Raw genomic sequence first — 21,073 nt, 5'->3', positions numbered from 1 at the left:
GAGCACTTCAGGTCCTTCTTGTTACAGGCTGGAAGAGTGATGGTAACCTTCTCAGCTCTCTGTCCCCTGAGCACTGGAGCGAAGCTCTATGGAACGAGAGTCCTGGGGTCAAAGATGACGTGACCTACCAAAGAATTACCTCTGCTCTTCTTGGCTGAACATGATTTTGTGTTGCTTTGAAACGGCTGTTGGCTAAAAGTTTCAAGAGACAAAAAGACAGACAGGAAGTTTCCTTTCTCCTTAAATAATACCCACCGTCGCCCAGTGTTTAGTGCTGAGGTGGGCTCAGTTTGCAAACTGTAGGGTTTCTCCCTGCCCCTCCCTCCTCGCCTCCTTCCCCTGCTTTCTTTTCCTTTCCTTTTCTCCAAACAACAAAATCACCTCCTACTTCTTGGGTAGGTGGCTTCTTGCCCCAGAGTCTCATTGAAAAAATCTAGAATTTTTATCTGTTTTGAGTCAGAAATAATTGGCAATGCTGTTGGCTGGTTCAGTTTCTCTTACTCCATTGAAGACATGCTTGAAAGACAGGCCAATCTCTGCTCCTTTCCAGCTTTGTTTTCTGAAGTTCTGGGGGAAAAGAAGGGATTCTACCCTTAAAGTATTTAGAAGGAGAACATACTTTTCTCACCTTCTTCTCATGTATGTGCACATATATATCAAGTATACATATATGTGCACATGTATATATGTGCATATATAATTTATATAATGTGCATATATAATTTATTTATTTGAAACCTCACTATGTTGCCTGGGTTGGTTTTGAACTCAGGCAAACCTTGTACCTTGGGTCCTTGAGTGCAGGAACAATAGGCATACACCACCATGCCTGACTCTCTTTCTCCCTGTCTTTTAGTGGTATTATTAACCAGTAGCTGTAATGTTTGGAGGACAAAAGTTGCCCTTTGCCACATTGTAAGCAAAGCTGAATCTGCCATGACAATGTGACAGGCATTGGTGTAGAAAGCCACAGGTCTTGCTGGAGCTGAGTTGCCAGTTTACCATTCAATTTGTTTCCATCTCTTTTCCTTGGAGAGAGGAGGGAAAAATCATTAAATCTGTGAGGATTGCCAGGAGGTTTTTTTGCATATAATGAGGAGATTAGACATGAGTCTCCAGGGACAGAGAGTGATTTAAATTCACAGTTCCCTAGGAAGTTTCTAATAGCCAGAGTGAGTTTGGGGATTAATGTTCAGATTTCAGTCATTTTTGACTATGGTCCTTGTCCCTTATTAAAGTTGACAAGGATTAGCACTCCTGGGACTGCAGATAAATCCTATTGTGGCCTCTCCCAGGAACAATTCTATTAATATCACTTTTCTTTTTTTTTTTTTCTAGATGCAAATTGAGGAAACCATTGGGGAGCACGGTTATCCCGGTTATCCCGACCAGAGGCTTGCCTTTTCTGTGCCCGCTGAAGAGGGGGCTACATTCACTGGGGCCCAAACACATTCTGTCTCCAACCTGAGTGAAGTCAACAGCGAAAATTCACCATTGGCCCAATACCTGGGGCTAGAAAGCTGTTCTGAAAGACCCCAGCAGGAAGGCAGGCAAAACAGGGAAGGCGGCTTGCCTGGTGCCCTCTGGGCAGAATCAGTACGTGAACTGGGTCCCCTAGAAGACAATGAGGAAGACGTGTCCCGTGCTCCAGCCTCAGTGGTTCTCCCTCAGGGCGATGGTACCCACCGGGAGCCAGAGCCTCTCTCTGATGCGGTTTCCCAGCCCATTGCTCCCTCTCTCCCCCTGGAAAAGGTGAACAGTGGGTCACGGGGCAGAGAAGCTGCATGTGCCATGGGGTGTTTTGAAGCCGGTGACCAAGAAACATGTTATGCTACCATGGATCTCCTTGTTGGAGCACCAGCTGATAAATATTTGCCTCAAGAAATTTGCCCCACGGACTTGGAGCTGACAGAAGGTCAAAGCAAAGTATGTGATTTATGTTCTCCCGACAGGATACTGGCTGTTCTACAGACACAAGGTTCGGAGTCTCCACAGTCCACACACGAGCGCAGCAAGGATGGGAAGGCAGCCGAGGGCCCTCTTTTTAACCGTAGCCTCACCTGGAACACGTCACAGGAGGCCAGCGAAGATGCTGTAGGAGAGACAGCAGCTGATGTGGGGAATTCTCCCTCCATCTTCTCTTCCACACTTCCCCACAATGTAGGAGGGTTTGGGGAGACACAGACCCTTTGTTCAGGGAATATCTCCTTTGGAAATGATAAAGAAGAAGGCCATGGGAGTTCCAATCTCAGCTTTCCGATTGCCGACTACAGCTCTGTCACAGAGTGCTCAAAAGAGCAGTCAGTGGAATCAACTGCTAATGTGGACTGTCATCAGGTGGCCAGAGAGACCGGCAGCATATTAGCTGATGCCACTGAAGTCCACAAAATCAAATGCCACACCATTTCTGTTCCCCAGGACAGCGTCTTTGTTGATGGGGCTGACCAGGTCTCCTGTGAGGCACAAGATGAAGATAATTCCCGATCTCTTCCAGATTCACAGTCAGGTCATTCCTTAAGTAGTTCCACAGGCGAAGCAGCCAGGGAGACTCTTGTCCCAGCACCCAGTAATGCAGGAGCTCACGGCCACTTCTCACTGCCTGAGGGACCGGGTTTGTGCATCAGGTCTCTACAGATTGACAACCAGATTGATAAGAGCCAGACTCAGGAGGGAGCCCACAGCGAAGGCCTTGAAGAGGACTTCCAAGAAAAGGGAAGTGGAACGCGGCAGTGTATCCGGCCACAGAGCACATCCCACGGGGGTTCTCTTTCTGCAAATGATTTCCAAGAAATCTTACCCTCCATACCTGCCATGCAACAGGAGGCCCTTGTGGAACCCTTGGAGCACTCCCTAGCAGATTCCAGGGAAGAAACTGAGTGTCGCTCAGACCAGAGGACCAGTGCCTCTGTGGTGTCTGAGAAGACCATGGGAGAAGACAGTCATTTAGTAAGCAGTGTCCCAGCTCTCTCTGACATCGCCCTTGGAGGGAAAGACGACATTGGACTAGGACATTGGACTGTGGGCAGCAAAGTGAAGATCATAACTCTAGAAGCTCCTGTGTTTGAAATCTGGCCACCAGAACTAGTGGCACATTCTGGGTTCCAGGAGGCAGAAGTTAGTCCCACGGCGCCTGGTAGGAGCTGGACTCTGTCGAACATCCTCAGAGAGGGTACCACCAGGCCTGAGCCAGCTGCCTTGGGGGTAGTAACATGGGTTCCCAAGCCCCAAGCTGATTCCATTATGGCTCTTGGAGCTAACAGGGACACCTGCGTAGGTGCTGCACCAGACAGACAAGCGTACTACAAAAGTCTGTCTTCCCAGTGTCTGGGCCAACCCCGACTCCTGGAGTCGTCTGTAGACCCTGTTGAGGAAAAGGAGCTCGATGTCATAGAGTCTCCATTAGAGGCTTCCAACACCGTAGAGATGGGGGTAGCTGAGACAACGACTGAGGAACAGGAGGAAAACCAGCACAAGCTGTGCCACCCCACCTTTGTCAAGCAGTCTGTGAACTTCCCTAGGATCCTGGAGTCCTCTGTGGACCCCATTGATGACAGGGGTGTGATAGAGGGTGCCTGGTCTGAGAAGCCAGAGCCCTCTGACTCCAGCACAGAAGGAAATGAATTCACTGCCGGGTACATGTGTCAGAGGGTAGACATCCAATCTGCTAGCCTACAGGTTCCACATCCCCAGGACAATGAGGAAATCATTCCAAACAAGAACACAGCCAACCATCATCAGGTAGACAGAGAGCAAGCAAATGCCAAAGCCAGTCAGCCCCATGAAGCAAAAGCTGCCACTGGGCAAGCCCAGTGTCCTGGTGAAGAGAGACAAGGAATTCCAAGCGCGTGCAACACGAGCCAAACACAAGATGGCAGTGACAGAAGCCTAGGAGAGGCTGGGCGAAGGGGGAAGGATGAGACTGAGGTCGTTTCCCCCATGTCCCCTCCTTCTAACTGTCTCACAGGCATGACCCATACATCTATCAAGGCTGATACCAACAACTCCACAGGCCACACTTATGGTGGATCTGAGCCTAGAACCCATCAACATGTAATTCCTGTGAAGAGGAAAAAAGGAACTACCGAGGACAAGTGTGGGAAACATGTGCCCTCTTCAAATGATCTCACAGACACACTTTGTGCCTCATCTCCCAAAGGACATGTCACACACTTGCCAATAAGCCATGACATGGAGGAACTGAAATCAGAGGAGCTTCGAGTTGCGGAAACCAAACCCCTAAACTCATCTGACGCCCCAACAATGGCCCTGGCTTTCATTTCAGGAGAATGTGAGTCAGAGAAAGACCCCGAAAGCTCGTTACTGAAGGACCCGTGTCCAAAGGGCTCCTCCCTGGAGAGCGGAAAAGAGTCCAGAGAGGAACAGCAGAGGCCTGTGGTGGCCCAGATCAGTCAGGCCCCTGGGACCCAGTCAGCTGGGTCAGAGGAGGGCAAGAAGCAAGAGGCTTCAGGGAGTGGACATTTGGCTGCGGGGATAAAGAAGAAAATTCTATCCAGGGTGGCAGCCTTGAGACTGAGGCTGGAGGAAAAGGAAAATGTGAAGAAGAACTCCATTCTGAAGAAGACTCCTAAGTTTGAAAGGTCCTTGTCCCGCACTGATGAGAAAAGAGACCCTAAAAGGGCCCCTTGCAAAGCTGAAGGAAAAGGTGAGCCTCTGCTGCTTTTAGCACTGTTGGAGGGCGAGGCACGAGGTTCTGTTCCCTCTGAGGTCTTGTCAGTGCAGGTGAGCATCAGGTGGGTGCAGATGGCGGGTCTGCAGCCAAGCGTCCTGTGGTTCTCAAACTTGAGCAGGGACCGTTCACACGGGTAAGCTTATTCAGATGCAGGTTTCTGATGGGGGGTGGGACATCCTCAAGAATCTGCCTTGTGCCCAGTTCCCAGGTGGCTTGGCAGGATACACTCACCTGAGAGCCCCTTATCACAGGAGCCTGCTGGCTTGCTTGATGGAGGGGGTTTGGCAAAGATGCTTTTCAGTTTAATTAACCCCCCCCCCTTAATCTTCTCTAAAAGATGAGCAGAGTCACTGATGTAGCTATTCTGGAAAATTCTATCCAGACTGACCAAACTGACCACCCACGGACCAGGGCACATAAGACATACTTCAGCACAGTTTGAGATGTTCTTTCATTGTTGATACCCACCCCACCCCCTTCATTAAGTGTGGCTTGAGGGATCCTTGTCTTTTCTTTTGTTCAATTTTAAGTGTGCAAAATTTTGGCATCCTTCCTTCTGTTCGGCTAACTGGACCTCTTCAGTCCTGCCACCCCACAGCCTCACAGAAGCTACATTCTTTTGGGTTATCCCTTCCCTTGCTGCCTGGCAGAAGTCTCTAGAGAAGAAATGGAGCTGCCGGGACCCTCTGTGCTCTCACCCCGCTGAGAGGAAAAGACTTTTCTCCATTCTTAACCTGATCTGGAGGCTGGGGTTTCCTATGCAGCCTTTAACCCTCACTACAAATTATCATCCGCCAGAGTATGGACGTACCAAGCTTTTAGTGCATATGTTTTATTGTTTAGAGGCAGGATCTGTGTACTCCAGGATGCGCCGTTATTGTCCATTTATATGGTGTTTGGAATGGAACCCAGGATTTAGTGCCTACCAGGCATGAATTCTGTTGACTGAACTATTTCCCTAGCTCCTTGTCCATATGCTAAACACATTTGTAGAGTATGAAGCAATGTGTTAAAGGGTCTCAGAAGTGGTTTCAGAGCCAGGTGTGGCTCAAACCTGAAATCCCAGCCCCTGGGAGGCCAAAACAGAGGGAAGCTGAGTTTGAGGTAAGCATGACTTTATAGTTGAAGGCTAGCCTGGACTACCATAGTGAGACTGTTTCAAAACAACAACAAAATGTTTCAGTCCAGAAAGAGATAATATATAGGGTGTTCTTGTCCATAATTTTTCAAGTCACGCATGGGAAAAGGATAGTTCTGAGTGTCACTACAGTTGGAGAGATTAGACCAAGCTCAGTGCAACTTCCCCAAGTACAAAGGCTGGGGAGGTGAGTGGGAGAGAGAGAGAGAGAGAGAGACAGACAGACAGACAGACAAAGAGACAGACAGACAAAGAGACTGACAGACAGACAGAAAGAGATGGTTTGAAGGTGGTGCTAGCAAAGCAGGTACCTAGGGCTCTCAGCCATGTCCTAAGAAAGCCTCCCCTGAGGCCTCCAGGCAGTGGCAAACAAAAGCTTTTCCAAGCCAGAGAGACTCAGAGCAACAGGCAGGACTGATTCCAGGGGCCAAGACCTTGAAGGCCATTGAAAGTCAGATTCAGTGTTAAGATTTTCTGCAGGTGTTTGCTGTGTGACTTTTCCTAGGGACACAAGAATAAACATGTATTTATCCCAGATTCTTAATCAATAACACACCAAAGAAAAGATTTGACTCAAGTCTGATGCCAACGAGTTACTGGAATCACAAGACAACGAACTGGGGGTGGGGGTGGGGGTTAACTCACAAGCACACAGATATCTCAAAGCTCAGGAAAGCTGAGTCTTGGGAGGTCCGGGTACAGACCTGCAACTTCCCCAGCAATGGTTGCTGCTTACATAACCTTGAGATGGAGCCCCGAGGATCTCAAAGGTTCTAGAAGCTTCCCAGGCTTCTGAGTTTGCCTTAAATTTCATTGACTTCAATTCAGAAGAAACAGCAACACTACAGTGTTTGTGCTGTTGTGTGTGACTGCATTCCTCCTGTAGATTGGAGGTGTGACCAACGGGAATCACCTAGCACAGGGATGAAGACCAGGTCACGGACACCACAGCGTTGATGTCAGTCTAGCATTAGAAGGAAGGGTGGCTCTTATCTGCTCCCTAAAGAATGTGGTCCTTCCAGGGGTGTGGAACCATTGAGTCCGAAGAACCGGAAACCCTCACCTGGCCTCCTCTGGAGTCCTCAATTTGAAGAAAGTTCCAAGATGATTTGCTTATGTCTAAACAGGGCTTTATATGGCTGTCCTTTCCCAAACGGGAAGAAGTTAGCAAATAGTCCAGCCTCTCTCCTCTTGAATGGCAGTTTCCTTTGAAGAGAAGGAGACAGGAGCGCTCACTCACTGGTTTACGCTCACAGCTCCTTGCCTTCAAACCAGCCCCAGGCTCTTACCTGGTTTGGCTGACCACCTGACCATTGGTTTACTAAAAGAACAGTTGTTTTCATAGGCCGACCCCAATTATTTGTGATAATTAGGGTGCGCTTTCTTAGTAAGCACCTGCTGTATGCACTAATGAGCCAACACGGATGAGGATCAGTGACCTGGAAAATGGTTTGCTATTCTGGGATGTCTGCGTTCATAAGCTCTGCCCTAGACAAGCACCCGCCTTTCCCTTTTAGCTAGTTATTTCTGATCTGCGAGTGTGTGAGCTTTGATCAGTGACCGACATCTCTCAGGATCTACTTCACAAGCTCAGAAGTTCTTTGCTCCGCTCTGCAGCCTTCCCTCTTTCTGGTTCACTGGTGTTTAACACGACCACTAGGAAAACACAACACAGAAGTGCTCACTTCTGGGGCAGGGCGTGGGCTTGGTAAGGCTCCCGCCCTCCTCTCTAGAGTGAGTGGGTCGTATGATGCTAGGCGCTGATTCGACTGCATGGACCTGCTGCCTGGTGCTCTCCTTACGAGCAGTCCAGAGTTAAGGCCCTCCTCCTGTGCTGTGGTGGGATAGGCATCAACAGGACATGCTCAGGTGATCCTGGGAGAAATGAAACGGATGCTGAGTGCCACTTAGTATAGTGGAAGTTTCCTGTATAATGGGAGACTCTAAAATTTACACTGTGTGTGTGTGTGTGTGTGTGTGTGTGTGACAGCTTGCAGAACTAAGTTCTTGTCTTTCACCAGGTGAGTCCTGGGGATTGAACTCGGGTCTCAGGACGGCAGTAAAGTGACTTTACCCACCAAGCTGGGGCTTTGCAGCAAGAGGATGTTTTTAATTTTAAATCTTCCCTCAACAAGGCTGGGCAGAAGATAAACCCAGTGGCAGGCCCACGCCTTTGCCCATAAGCTGCATTTCTCCTTGTGTGCCATAGGAGCAGGATCTTGGCTGACTGTGTGTTTCCCAGAATCCATCACTCAGCCCTGCACCTGTTTTATGCTCTCCTCTCCCTCCCACAATGTGATCGGGCCCCCATGATATTGGCACCGATCTCTGTGAGGCTCTGGTTGAGGAACTTGGGATTCAACCAGCCCATTGCTACTTCCTGGGGCCCAAGTCCAATTTTATTTTTTATTCTGCTATCTTATTATCTGTGGAGTCAAAGAAAAATTGGAAAAATCATTAACACAGGGCATTCTGTGTAGCAAAGTGTGAGGCATGTAAGGAAATAAAGCCTCGAGTTGGTACTTATGACTTGCCTGTGGGCTAGACAACACTCTGTGATAATGTGTTCTTGTGTGTTACCACTTGGGCTGTAATAAACTGACCACATTTCCAGTGGTAGTGCCCAGCCTGAGGAACTGTTCTCTTGGCTGGGTCCCTCTGGCCTCCTATTGTTCTAATGCCTATACTGCCACCTGGTGGCTGCTCTGGCTAATTACACATTTGTTCACAAGACCCTGTTAGTTAAACTCAGAGGCAACCTGAAAATCGCAGACCAACCATGGGTCTCATTTCCTCACCATTTGGGTTTCATTCAGATTCGTGGTGGCACTCTTGTCAGTGAGATGGATGCAAGACATGTCACTCAGTCACCAGACCATCTTCACAAAGAACTGTACTGGGTGTGCGCATGCGTGTTGGAGAACTTAACCTCAGTAACCTGAATAATGCAGATTTTATTCTACTCCTGGACCACCAGCTCTTATTTTTATCGGGTGGTTCTATAACAACATCGTATTTGACCCATATCCTACGGACTAGGCCTCTACAATTGTAAGCACCCAGGTTCGATTCTCAGCACCCACGTGGAGGCTCACAACCACCCGTAACTCCAGTTCCAAAACATTTGATTCCCAATTCTGACCTCTGCAGACACCAGGCACAACCATGGTGCACATTCATAAATCTAAATCAAAAATCAAAAATAGCTTGGGTTCTAGTTTGCCACGAGCATATCTTTAGAATTTCCATAATGAAAATCAAGCATCCATCATCATCATCATCATCATCATCATCAACATCATCATCATCATCATCAACATCATCATCATCATCATCATCATCATCATCATTAATTCTTTTTCCCACTGTTACATTTGAACCAGCCGCATATCCTCCCAGCCTAGTTAGCTGCTTCCTTCGTGAGTTAGGAACGATCTCCTTGTCTCTCAGGACTGCTGCAGGTCAGTGACTGTGATGGCCTTTTGCCTACGCTAACCTGCACATCTGTCTCTAGCTCCAGTACTGCTGAAGAAGATCCAGGCTGAGATGGCTCCCGAGCACTCCGGAAATATAAAGTTGAGCTGCCAGTTTTCAGAAATCCATGAAGACTCTACCGTTTGCTGGACAAAAGATTCAAAGTCGATTGCCCAGGTCAAGAAAAGGTGGGATGTTCATCCTCTGTTACTTTCTCCGGTTATTGTATGTTTGCTTCTTAGTGTGGTTGTTAAAGAAAATAATAAATAAGAAACGAGAAGTAAGAGGACGCAGAGATTCCGTATACAATGTCTATTAAGGTTAAGATATAAGTGTCCGCTCCACCCCCAACCCCAAAGGCTCATGGGCTTGCGACTTGATTGGCAGATGACGGGCTTTAGGGAACCAATGAGAACCTAAAGGCTCGAGGGCTTGACTTAGGTCAATCCTCTGATGGCTTTATAACTTGGTGATGGGACTGGAAGGCGGTAGAAACTGGGGTGTGCCTTTGAAGGGTGCTTCTTGGCTCTGGCCCTTGTCTCTATTTCCTGGCTGTCACGAAATGACGAGTTTCAGCCCCTATGCCTTTCTCCCATGATATCTGCCCAGAAACACAGGACGAACTAGCTACAGACTGAAACCATGAGCCAAAATAAGTCCTCCTTCCTTTTCAGTACTCCGTGTCAGATATGTTTGTCGTGGTGAAGGAAGGCTGACGCAGTATCCGAGAAGAGGAGGAGTGGAGCCCAGCTGTCCAGACAGGGAATGTGGTGGCTCATTTTTGCTTCATTCTGCCACCTCTGAGTTGTGCATCCCTAGGAAGTGGCAGGCTCTCCTGTTGCACATTTGAAAATCAGGATGCAGAGTGAATACTATTCTAAGCTCTGGGGGCCTAAGGCTACAAAACTCTCTGGAACTTATAAGTATTTTCTGATTCAACATCCCTCCTACCCCCCAATTAATCTAACAAAGATCAAAGAAAACTAAGGAGAATCAACAGGAGCAAGTCCCAGAGTCACAGGAAAGTAAGGTTTTTGAGGAAGACAAACAACATCCCTTAAGATAGATAGAAGGAGCTCGTTATTATATATATTATTTTTATATATGGAGTCAGAGGTAAACTAAGAATCACCAGAAAACGCCACATGGAAAACAACCCACCCAGCTCTCCAAATCAGCCCCAGTAATGAGTGTTCGAGAAAAAAAGGTGACGTCCTAGGTCATCCGACAAGCCCTCGAAACAAACCAGTGGAGAGCAGTGTGACTTAAGAATCTCCCAGAAACTTCTTTGGCGAGCTCTCCAAGTTCTTGGGGGGATATTCCCATCTTTGTAATCTTAAAGGAAATAGGCTGGAAAAGTGGGAAATGGGAGTACCTATATTCAGTCAAATACTCCTGCTTGAAACGAATGTCTGGACATTATTTCTCAAGTGCTCCCATGAAGACTTGAGCTGCGGTCTCTGGTCTAGCAGCATCACTCCAGAAAATCCAAAGGCAACTGAGCACTACCCACTTGGCTGGATGCGTTCCCATTACCCTGCCTGTCTTATGTGTGGCTTAAAAACAAGTATAAAAGTGAAGAAGTGCTCTGATTTTAAGTTGAGGCATCTCCCTAGAGCCTTATTTTAAAAGCACTCATTGCTTTTCATTATTTTCTGAAACTGTCATTGAAGAACGATTAACCAGCACTTCCAGCAAGTTTTGGTTAACTCTCCTTGTTCCAAGCTGAGGTTAGCGATTGTACTTTCCAGGCCTTTCTGCATCTGAGGAGTATGTCCCCAAACCCAACTTCCCTCCAGGGAGCACATGTCACCAGTAAGCTCTCCAGGCCTCTAAATTCTCTGTAAGGTTTGCTTCATTCCTTTTTTGAAATGGCTTGGTTGGACCAGTTTGCTTTCTTGTTATTGCTACTTGAGAAAGTTCCTAAGTCACAAATCCTTTGTCCTTCGGCAACTCATTTGCATGATTTCAGATGGCGTTTCAAATGCTCATTTATTCCTGTCAGTCTTACTTAAAGTACTTTATTGTTTGTGTCCTTAGCTGAAGTAACTCAGTGCCTTGTTTCTATCATTCTAGTGAAATTACCTGAGATGCCAAACACACAGGGGGCCTATTTTCTCATCATCTTAGAGATTCCATCTATGACTTGGCAGAGCTGTGGTGGGGGTTCCAGAAGCCAAGGAGAGTGGTCTGTATTAGAGGGAGATGCTGACCTCATAGCCATGGAGTAGAAGTCCAGGTGTCACAACCCACCTTGAGGACATGCCATCAATAACTTAAAGGCCAACTTCTAAGTGTAACCTCCTGAAGGATCCACTAGCATCAGCCTGGGGACAAATCTGTAGCATATGTACTTTGTGGGTGGGGAAGATAGTCAACATCCAAACTATAGCATTTGCCAAGGTATAGATTTCAAAGAGCTGGACTCTCTCGAGGGTGATTAGGTACATGGAGCAAAGGTCTTAAACCCACCAGCCCAGAAGGAAATCAGTTAGATGGCAAAACTGTCCAAATGGCATTTGAAGAGTGAGAATATGAACAGCCACTAGGCAAAGGGATATATACAATGTATATTTTCAAACACTTATAAAATCAGCTTATGTCTGGCAGGCACTAAACTCGGGTGTTGTCTTTTCTTCTGCACAGTCAATATACGACTCAAAACTGTCTGGATGGGATCATCATATTGTTTGTCTTTATGAGTCACCCAAACTTTCACCCTCCCTCCTAGTCAGCAGTACAGGCATTCATGCCTGCATAGAGCTGGACCTGTTCTATCTTAAATAATGAACAGCAAAGGCAAGCACTGGGGTGATTCCTTATATGCATGGTGACCTTTTGGTGAGTCTGTTAAGAAGTGACTCTACCAGGGACACGCCATCACCTCTGTCCGAGTTTTAGCTAATTTCCTTAACAAGCTACAGTTTGGAAGCTGGGAGTCCAAATGCTTTCTTGTGCCCAGAACAAGACTTGTAGACTTTCTCCAGAGAGTCTACCTAAAAAAAAAAAAAAAAAAAAAAAAAAAAAAAAAAAAATAAAGCAGTGTGTGTGTGTGTGTGTGTGTGTTGTTATGTCTTGGCTCTGGGAGCTTTCAAGTTGGCAGCCTTTAAGACTTTTGTGGCCATTCATTTTTTTTTTTAAGCTAGTAGGAACCTACTTTTCTCTCTGGAAAAACAGGCATTTTGGAGTGGTCTGGGTTTTTGAAAGAAGCGTTGTGCACATGGAGTGGTTCAGCTGATGGTTGGGCAAGGTCTTATTGCTAAGCTCTAGACAAGAAAGGGCTGAATTCTGCTGCAGGTACATCCCCATTGAATGAGCATGGGGAAGAAAAACCAAGGTCTGTTCAACCCACCTTGGGTGCTGAGTGGATGCTGCCTGCTGCCCTGGTTCCTTGGCACGGGGATTGGGTAATGCAGTATCGTATCTAAGCATCTCGCCCGTGTTCAGCCTTGTCCACACTTAGCCATGCTGTCCTGAAGATAGAGCGATTCCTAACTTACAGAGTAATAGGATAGGAACTCAGCTTTCCACTTCTAGCTCAAAAGATGCATGGTCCTCTTTGACTTTCCACAGTAGCATTGTTGCACCTTCTGGCTTAATGACCACTTTTCTTCCCCATCCCTGAATTCTCAGGACTGAACACAGAGAACACTCTTGGGGACATAAAGATGTGGTTTTTCTTTTATAGAGAAAGCCCACTGACGTTACTGAACCCCATCTTCCCGGTTTATGGCCACTCTCAAGGCGAGAGCTTTCGTTAGAGACTCACGTACCCACTGTCTGACGCCCCTCACACTGCAGTCAATAAGCAGCTCTGCTCTTTCTGGAAGCTAGGGGTACAGCCAGGAACTGTATCCAAGACCCTCTGCAGCACTGGACTCCAGGCCCTCCTGACTTCTCAGCCTTGTTTTTTTCTTTGAAGGAACTGGGGAAATTAGGAGAGGGCAGCAAGCCAGATGGGGTCTTCCTGAACCTTGACTGAGAATCAGAGCATTACCGAACTTCAGGGAAGATGCTCACAGGGCAACTTTCCTGAGTTCGGCTCCAGCCTTTTAGGGGATCTTTACCCCTTTGCACGACTCTTGCTCTGTTGGTTTATGTATCCCTAGAGAAGGACACCCCACTACTCTCTGGGACTCACTCGGCATTTACTCTGCCAGGAAACACTCCCCTTAATGTGGACTTTCTCCTGTGTAGAGTTAACTAACCTCTCATCAGGGTACGATTAGAGTCTCAAACAGTGGAGAAACTGATATGACTTAGTGGACCGTGTTATGAACCATTGGTCTGTTCCTCAGGAGGCAGAACCAATCAAAGATCTGAAGTCTGTAGGGGGAGGGGGAGCAGCTAACAACAAAGCCCGTGTCATTGTGGATGCTTGCTGTCAAACTGAGACAACGCAAATGGAAGTGTATCTTATACGAGGGCGTGACAACTACAGGACTTCTGTGTAGTTCCGCAGCAACGTACGTTCTTATCAAATTTCGAATAAAGACTGCAGCTCTGGACATTGACGTAACTATCTCCAACTTAAGGGCAGGAATCAGAAGCTACTTGGGGAGTCAGCCTAAGTTCCAGCTTAGATTTCTCAGTGTCTCAGCTCCCCCATCTATGAACTGGGTACAGTAATTATAGATGGTCTCTTAAGTTGTTCTGAGGACAATGAGTTAGTGTGTGCCTGATATGTAGCAAGCACGGCATGTTAGCCATTGCTTTGGTTGTCGTCATCATCATCATCTTTACTACAGTACCATCAGTTACTGTGTTCACAGTACTTATTGATATTGGGCAGGGGGATGGAGGGACAGACAAATTCACTAAGGTGCACGTTATTTAAAGGGCTTTGAACATATTGGTAGGGACTCTGAGGCAAAGAGGATTGCTTGGGGCCTGGGATTTGAGATCAACTTAGTAAGAAGCCCATCTCAAAACAAAATCACCTACCAAGCAGGAGCCCTCAGTTCTGAATCCTTCTGTGAAGCTCAGTGCCTCTTGCTTTTGCTTCTGACTGTATCTACGTTTAGATGTTGTTTTAGAGCTGTTGATTTCCCTCATGCACAGGATACCTGCATCCTCAATGTAATTAAGATGCATTCTGAGTTATGCTAAGAGCAGCTTCCAGATGCTCCCAAAGGCTCCTGGCTTTCCTGATGTCAGTGATCCCTTCAGAACGTCTCTGCATAGTCATGTTGTGTGTCAGTGTAAGAATACAAAACCACAGTGCGGTAATCCTCTCTATGTGTGAATCCACTGTTTCATTAGCTGACCGGGGGATTCTAGTCTCTACACCAGCCCATTGGCTGAGAGAACAAGGCAGGAAGACATTAACTCCTTCCTTCTTGAGAGCATTAGAACTTCCGAATGACAAAGCATGTGAATGTTAATGTCCCCTATTCCAGCGCAGGGGACAACTCCAGTGTTTCCTTGGCCATCGTCCAAGCTGGTCAGAAGGACCAGGGCCTCTATTACTGCTGCATCAAGAACAGTTTTGGAAAAGTCACTGCTGAGTTTAACCTCACAGCTGAAGGTAAACCTCGGCTTCTCGGCTGCTCGTCAAAGCCCTGGGTCCCTGCCAGCCCAAAGGGACACCTGTCCTGACCCCATTCTCTTTGCTTCCTTCCAGTTCTCAAACAGCTTTCAAGTCACACAGAATACAGAGGTAAGTGACATGAGTCGGCCTGTCAGGAACTGGGCTCCCCACACTCTTCCAACCAAGTAGAGGATCACCCAAAAAGGGCTTCGGAAGTGCCTGCTATCTCAGGATCTGTTTCTATGGGGCTGGAAGGGCCATTGTCCCATGTAGAATTTCCGTAGATTGCAAATACCTAGCCGTGTATCACTTGTGGAGAAGATTAAACCGCACCAGTGCAGTGTTGGGAAACTGCAGAGGAATTCGGACTTGACTTTCTTTAGACATGAACATTGCTTACATGGGGCTTTCTAGACATTGGCACTTGTGTTAAATCTCTGATTTCCTTCTTCAGTTTGACTAGCTGAGCAGAACAGGACCTCGTTTGACTGGTGTGTGCTCCCTTTTGGTACCTGTGGTGTTCTATGGTATAACGGCAGCCACGCTTAGCCATTCATGGGACAGCGAGGCCAAGCATTGAGCTTCCACAGCCTGGCACAGTCTGAGCTTGCTATGCCTTCTGTAGAAAATGACCTGTCTACCTGCCCCCACCGGCCCCTGCCCATTGTTCTAGGAGAGTGATCTAAGTTGCCTCATACAGTCGCTTTTTAACGTGTGCCACTGGGAAGAACGTCCCACGGCAGCAAGGCAGTTCCACACACCCCTGCAGCCAGCTCTGCATCCCCACGTGCTCAGGCACCTCCCGTCTGCAGCATGGCACCCTTGGCCAATTTCAGGAGAGCTGCGCATCGATGGTTATATTGGATGAGTATCTGGAAGGTGTGCTGTGTGGAATTTAAAGCAAGCAAAATAGCTGGGGCTTCTGGGAATCAAGACAACAGAGAGACTCAAGAGACTCTAAAGTCTAGTACATAGGAAACAAGAGGCTGAGACTGTTCTGGGTGTGATGGCCTCATCTGTGACCCTAGTGTGTGTGTGTGTGTGTGTGTGTGTGTGTGTGTGTGTGTGTGTGTGAACCAGATAATAGCTTCTGGGAATTCTACCACCTGGGTCTCAGGAATCTGAGGATTTTCAGGCTTAAGGGCAAGCACCTTTGCCTGGTGGGCAATCCTTACAGGCATGATGTCATAAAAATTCATTAATATATTCATGGACAGCTTTTCTTCACCTCACAGCAGCTCGGGCTGTTGGCGGCCACAGTTTCTCTGTAGCAAAGAACCAGGTAAGGGCTACTCCCTAGTCTCTCAGCCTCACAGTCAGCCAACTGCAATGAGTCTGTTCCCAGGCAGGAACTGCCCCTCGGGTACTTGAGGCAGTGGGGAGCATGAGTCAGAACACTGTTGGCCCTTTTCAGGTTTGGAGAAAACTGCAGCTTCTTCCCAGCCTGTGGCCTGAGTGCCATTTTCCTGTCCCTTCTCCTGAGGGTCCCCAAAGTCCCCATGTCTCTGCCACCCAAGTCATTCTTCCACGGGGAGAACTGTGTAGAAGGAATTTCTCTTGCCAGCTCCCACTTAGGGCAAGATCTGACTGAAAGAATTCGTCTGCTAAGGTATCACTGTGGAGGACTCATTTTGGTCACAGAGGGGGAAGCAATTACAACAGTCACTCTTCCCCTCCGGAGCATTTCAGAGACTGTGATTGCTCCTCAGACCTTTAATTTTCCCTCTCCTGGCTATATGCTCATTGAAGTGACATTCACATTAGACTTTATATTCAGGATTGTTAATCAAACTGCATAGAACAGGCTATTTAGGCAACTTTAACCTTTAGATCATTTGTTGATTTTTCTTCGTATTGCTTTGCTGATTTATGCACAGTGCTGAAGACAGGGTGCAAGGCCTGCTGTTTACCAGCCTGTGGTATCTTAATTGTGTTCAGCTCCACAGTCCTTTTTGTTAATGAGGCAGCACATTCTCCTCTGGCCGCTGGACTTCTGGAGTATCTGTCTGCCTCCCCTCTTCCTTCTGCAGCTTTTGGCCATTCACCCAGTTCTTCAGTTTGAGGATTTCCCCTGCCTGCTGATTTTTGCTTTCAGACTATAATCTTCTAGATATAACCCTGTCTCTTCACAGTCTTAATGCCTAAATTGAGTCATAGGCTGATTGTGTGTGTGTATGTGTGTGTGTGTGTGTGTGTGTGTGTGTGTATCTGTGTGTATGTATTCATATGTATGTGTGAGGAGGTGCTTCTGCAAATGTAGGCCAGAGGCTGGCAATAGATAATCTACTGTTCTCTACTTTAGTATTATGGGAGAGGGCTTCTCACAGAACCTTTGCCATTTCTGCTAGACTGTCAGGCAAGTCACAGGAATCCTCTTTTCTCTACCACCTTACTTCCTCCTAGGGCTAGAACTGAAGGCACACACCACTGTGCCCAGATTTTTTAAAGCATGGTTGCTGGGAATCAAAATTTAAGTCACGCTTCTGCAGTTCACCAAAGAGTTGTCCCTCTAGTCCCATGAGTTGCTTTTAAAGCTGTGATTTGAAATATTCCACGAAGAAAAATATTTCTGTGTAAAATCATGAAATGGGATGTTTTCACACCCATGGTTTCTATCTTCTTGTAAATACCCAGAAATATTTCAGCATTTACAGCTGGGGTGTAGGAGTGGGCATCTTTAATCACAGCACTCAGGAGGTTGGCAGATCCTGTACACACAAGGCCATCTGGTCAACCTAAGAAGTTTCAGGCCAACCAAAGCTACTCAGCAGAACCCTGTCTAAACATGAAAATAGCCCCGCTTTATTGAAAGCCACCTAGTTTGTTCACTTAATGAATATGCCTGGTTTGACCATTTCTAGTGTAAGACAATTTCTTATTGTCTCCATCGGCATCATGTGTCAGCTCCGACAGAGGTTAGAAATCAACCTATGAAAACTCCAAAATGATTGTACTTTGTAAACATTCCCCCTCAATGAAAATTCTCTTGTCCTATCTGTTACTTTCTGCTGCTGTGATAAAACAGCATGACCAAAGCAAATTTTATATATATATATAAAATGTTTAGCTAGGGCTTCACAACCACAGACATCTGGAGCAGTGCTGAGAGCTCACATCTTACAAACAGCAGGCAGAAAACACTCAGAGCCCACCTCCATGACGTACCTCAGGTGTTCAAACCTCTCAGTTCTTCCCAAACAGCAGCACCAACTGGAAAGCAGGCATTCAAGGCATTATTGTTGAAGCCACCTCTGCTCTTACCTATCTAGTGTGTGTGTGTGTGTGTGTGTGTGTGTGTGTGATCCTTTCTTAGTGGAGGCAGTATAACCCAAGATGAGGGGTTTTACTCTTCTTCTTGTATATAAACCCATAAGGTATGTGAGAGAGAGAGAGAGAGAGAGAGAGAGAGAGAGAGAGAGAGAGAGAGAGAGAGAGCATGTGGGTACAACCACACACATGCACTTAGAAATGAAACAGCTAGGGGGAAAATGCCCAAAAGCCCTAAGGAGAGACAATGGAGTAATCGCTGTTGGATCTTCTCAATGGCGCTCCTCCCTCTTCTGCTTTATCCATCTTTTAGAATTGCTTTTGGCTACTGTGCTTGTCTCTGCTTCCGTTTTCCTGCTACGCAAAAGTCTTCCTTGGCCTCTGCAGCTTTGCTCCAACTAGTCTCTCTTTGTCCACGGCCCACAGCCTGTTTCTGCTCATGTTCTCCTTCAATGACCTTTTTCTCCCTCACTCTCCCTTACTCCCACCTCCTGCTAGCTGTGTCTCTGTTGGGCGCTAAGGATGGTCTGTCTTTCCGGGTTCTACAGGTCTCCTCTGTCTTTTTCCTTATAAAGGGAGGGTAGCTAGTCAAAGACCAGTACCGGAAATGACTCTGTCCCCTGAAAGCTGTACTATGTTTTAGGATGTGAAGAGATTGAATTCAGCCAACTCATCTTCAAAGAAGATGTTTTCAATGACAGCTACTTCGGGGACCACCTACGTGGCCAGATCTCCACGGAGGAGCTTCACTTTGGCGAAGGGGTGCACCGCAAAGCTTTCCGTAGCACGGTGATGCAGGGCCTCATGCCGGTCTTCCAGCCTGGCCACGCATGCGTACTCAAGGTGCACAATGCCGTCGCCCACGGGACCAGAAACAATGATGAACTTGTGCAGAGGAACTACAAACTCGCTGCCCAGGTGGGTCAGTGAGCCCAAGGGTGTCACTGTGGGTGGGAGAATGACACAGGGCATGAGAGAAAAATGGGACTTAGAGTTGAGAGTCGGAGTTTGATTTTTTTTTTTTTTTTTTTTTTTTGGAGTATGGTTTAAAGCTAAATGATTGCAGGTCCTCACTTCTCAGTTTTCACAAGAAGTTGGGGCTTAGCCCAAGGAGGACACCTTTCCCCCTTTTACCTGGTGTTCACTGGGCTGTGATCATGTTGGTCCACTTGGACAGGGGATGACATAAAGGGAGGGGTTTTAAGTGGCAGTAGAAGCTGGGATCCCTGAGGACAGAGAGAGCCAGTATTAGAATGTTAGAGAGATGAGGAAGAGAGAATGGACTTTCAGAAAGGCCAGGCGTTGTCTTGTTTCCTGCTTTCTTGGATTTGCTCAAAGCCTGCCTATAAACTCTAAGGGAGGATTGAGTGAAGTGTCTAGCTAGATTCTCTCTCTCTAAAACTGAACCGTGGGACAGGAGAAAAGAGAAAAGAAGGGGAGGTATTCATGGATCAAAAGGCAGCACCTTCTCCCTTAACCCTGTGGTGGTAGCCAAGCTGCTAGAGTTAGGTCTAGAACTTTCCCAGTGTGCCGCTTTAAACTATTACCCATGGAATTAGTACACAGAGCTTGGTGAGGCTCTCATGTAACATGCACTGACCACCCAGGTCAGGTGTGGGAATGTCCCACGGCACTGTGTGCTGCTAAGGGCAGCTCCTGTGCTCCAAGTGAGATGGAGCTTTCCACTTGTGTTGCTTTCTCCCCGAAAGCCAACTTCTTCTCTTCTTTCCCTTCTTTCTCCCTGCCCTCCCCTTACCTTCTTTCCTCTTAAGCATGAGCCAGTCATGGAAGGTTCCAGAAGCATTCTGATCCTGGTCAACAGGACTTACAGGGTAGAAAGCACAATCCATTTGGCTTTTCCTCAGGTGGAATCCTACCAAATGTCCACTATTTACTATTGGAATTATACCTCTGAAAAGGAATTGCAGAGAGCCTTGGGAAATACCAGTCCCACCCTTACCAACCATTGTCATGCCAAAGGACCTGTCTCTTTAGATCAGAGACAGCCTTCCTCCATGCTGGTTCAAGAAATATTATAGTTCCCAGATACTTTGCTTGAGAGGCCATTTGCCTAACATGGACTTGTGTAACTCGTGCCTTAGAGCACCTTTATCACTGGCCAATTCCACATTGTAAGTTTTGTTTCTGGGGGTGTAGTTGAGTGGCAGACATTCACCTAACCTGCCTTACAAAGTCCTGGTAAGGGTCCCCAGCACTGAAACAAAAAAGATGCTTCTGTGATGCCAACCAGCCATGATGGGTCTAGGAATCTATTTATCTGAGCAATCTTGGAAATATGAGTCGTTCTGCTAATCAATATTCTGAATTCTTTCAGTCATTTGGATTTACCATGTTTTTGGGCAATACAGGAATGCTATGTTCAGAATACTGCCAGATACTACGCCAAGATCTATGCCGCTGAAGCACGGCCTCTGGAAGGCTTCGGAGAGGTGCCAGAGTAAGTTTGTGGAGGCTCCCGTGCATTGTTACCTCTGATTTGCTAAGGATGTAGGAGGCCTAAAGGGTGCGGGGTGAGAAGGGTTAAGTGTTTGACTTCATCTCTCTGACTTAAACTCCGTGAGGGATCACAGGGCCACTGTCCTGTTCTTTTTTGATCTCCAGAGCTGTAAATGAATGCCTGGTAAATATTATATTTTTAAATTTAAAAAAATTATGTGGGGATGGAAAGATGGCTTAGTGGCTAAGAACACTGGCAGCTATTTGAGAGGACCTGGGCTCAATTCCACTCATGTGATGGCTCACAATTGTCTGATATTTCAGCCTCTTTGGTCTCTCACTCCAATGGCCTCTGTGGGCACAGAATGTATGAGGCATTCAGGTACACATGGAGGCAAAATACCTGTACAAATAAAAACACATTAAAATTTAAAATGTAACTATGTATACATGTATGCATCTCTGTGTGAGAATGTGTGCATGTGAAGGCAGATGTAAACTTCAGAGAAGGACATCT

The 21,073-nt window shown here is 47.0% G+C and overlaps 1 protein-coding gene across 3 annotated transcripts in view; it reads left to right on the top strand.

Moving 5' to 3' along the window:
* The window catches only part of ALPK2 (alpha kinase 2), a 119,122-nt gene that overhangs the window by 79,385 nt on the left and 18,664 nt on the right, over nt 1-21,073 (top strand). For 2 of the 3 annotated variants that reach the window (XM_080920371.1, XM_080920372.1), the window contains 6 exons: nt 1,339-4,663; nt 9,343-9,490; nt 14,702-14,829; nt 14,926-14,961; nt 18,743-19,017; nt 20,469-20,557. In XM_080920371.1, coding sequence (XP_080776497.1) covers nt 1,339-4,663; nt 9,343-9,490; nt 14,702-14,829; nt 14,926-14,961; nt 18,743-19,017; nt 20,469-20,557 — 4,001 coding nt within the window. Of the gene's footprint in view, nt 1-1,338; nt 4,664-9,342; nt 9,491-14,701; nt 14,830-14,925; nt 14,962-18,742; nt 19,018-20,468; nt 20,558-21,073 lie in introns of those variants that run through there. The other variant, XM_080920373.1, reaches the window with a different exon arrangement.

The sequence above is a fragment of the Micromys minutus genome (genome assembly GCF_963924665.1).
Source record: "Micromys minutus genome assembly, chromosome: 8".
Taxonomy (NCBI): Eukaryota; Metazoa; Chordata; class Mammalia; order Rodentia; family Muridae; genus Micromys; species Micromys minutus.
This window is presented reverse-complemented; position numbering and strand designations above follow the sequence as displayed.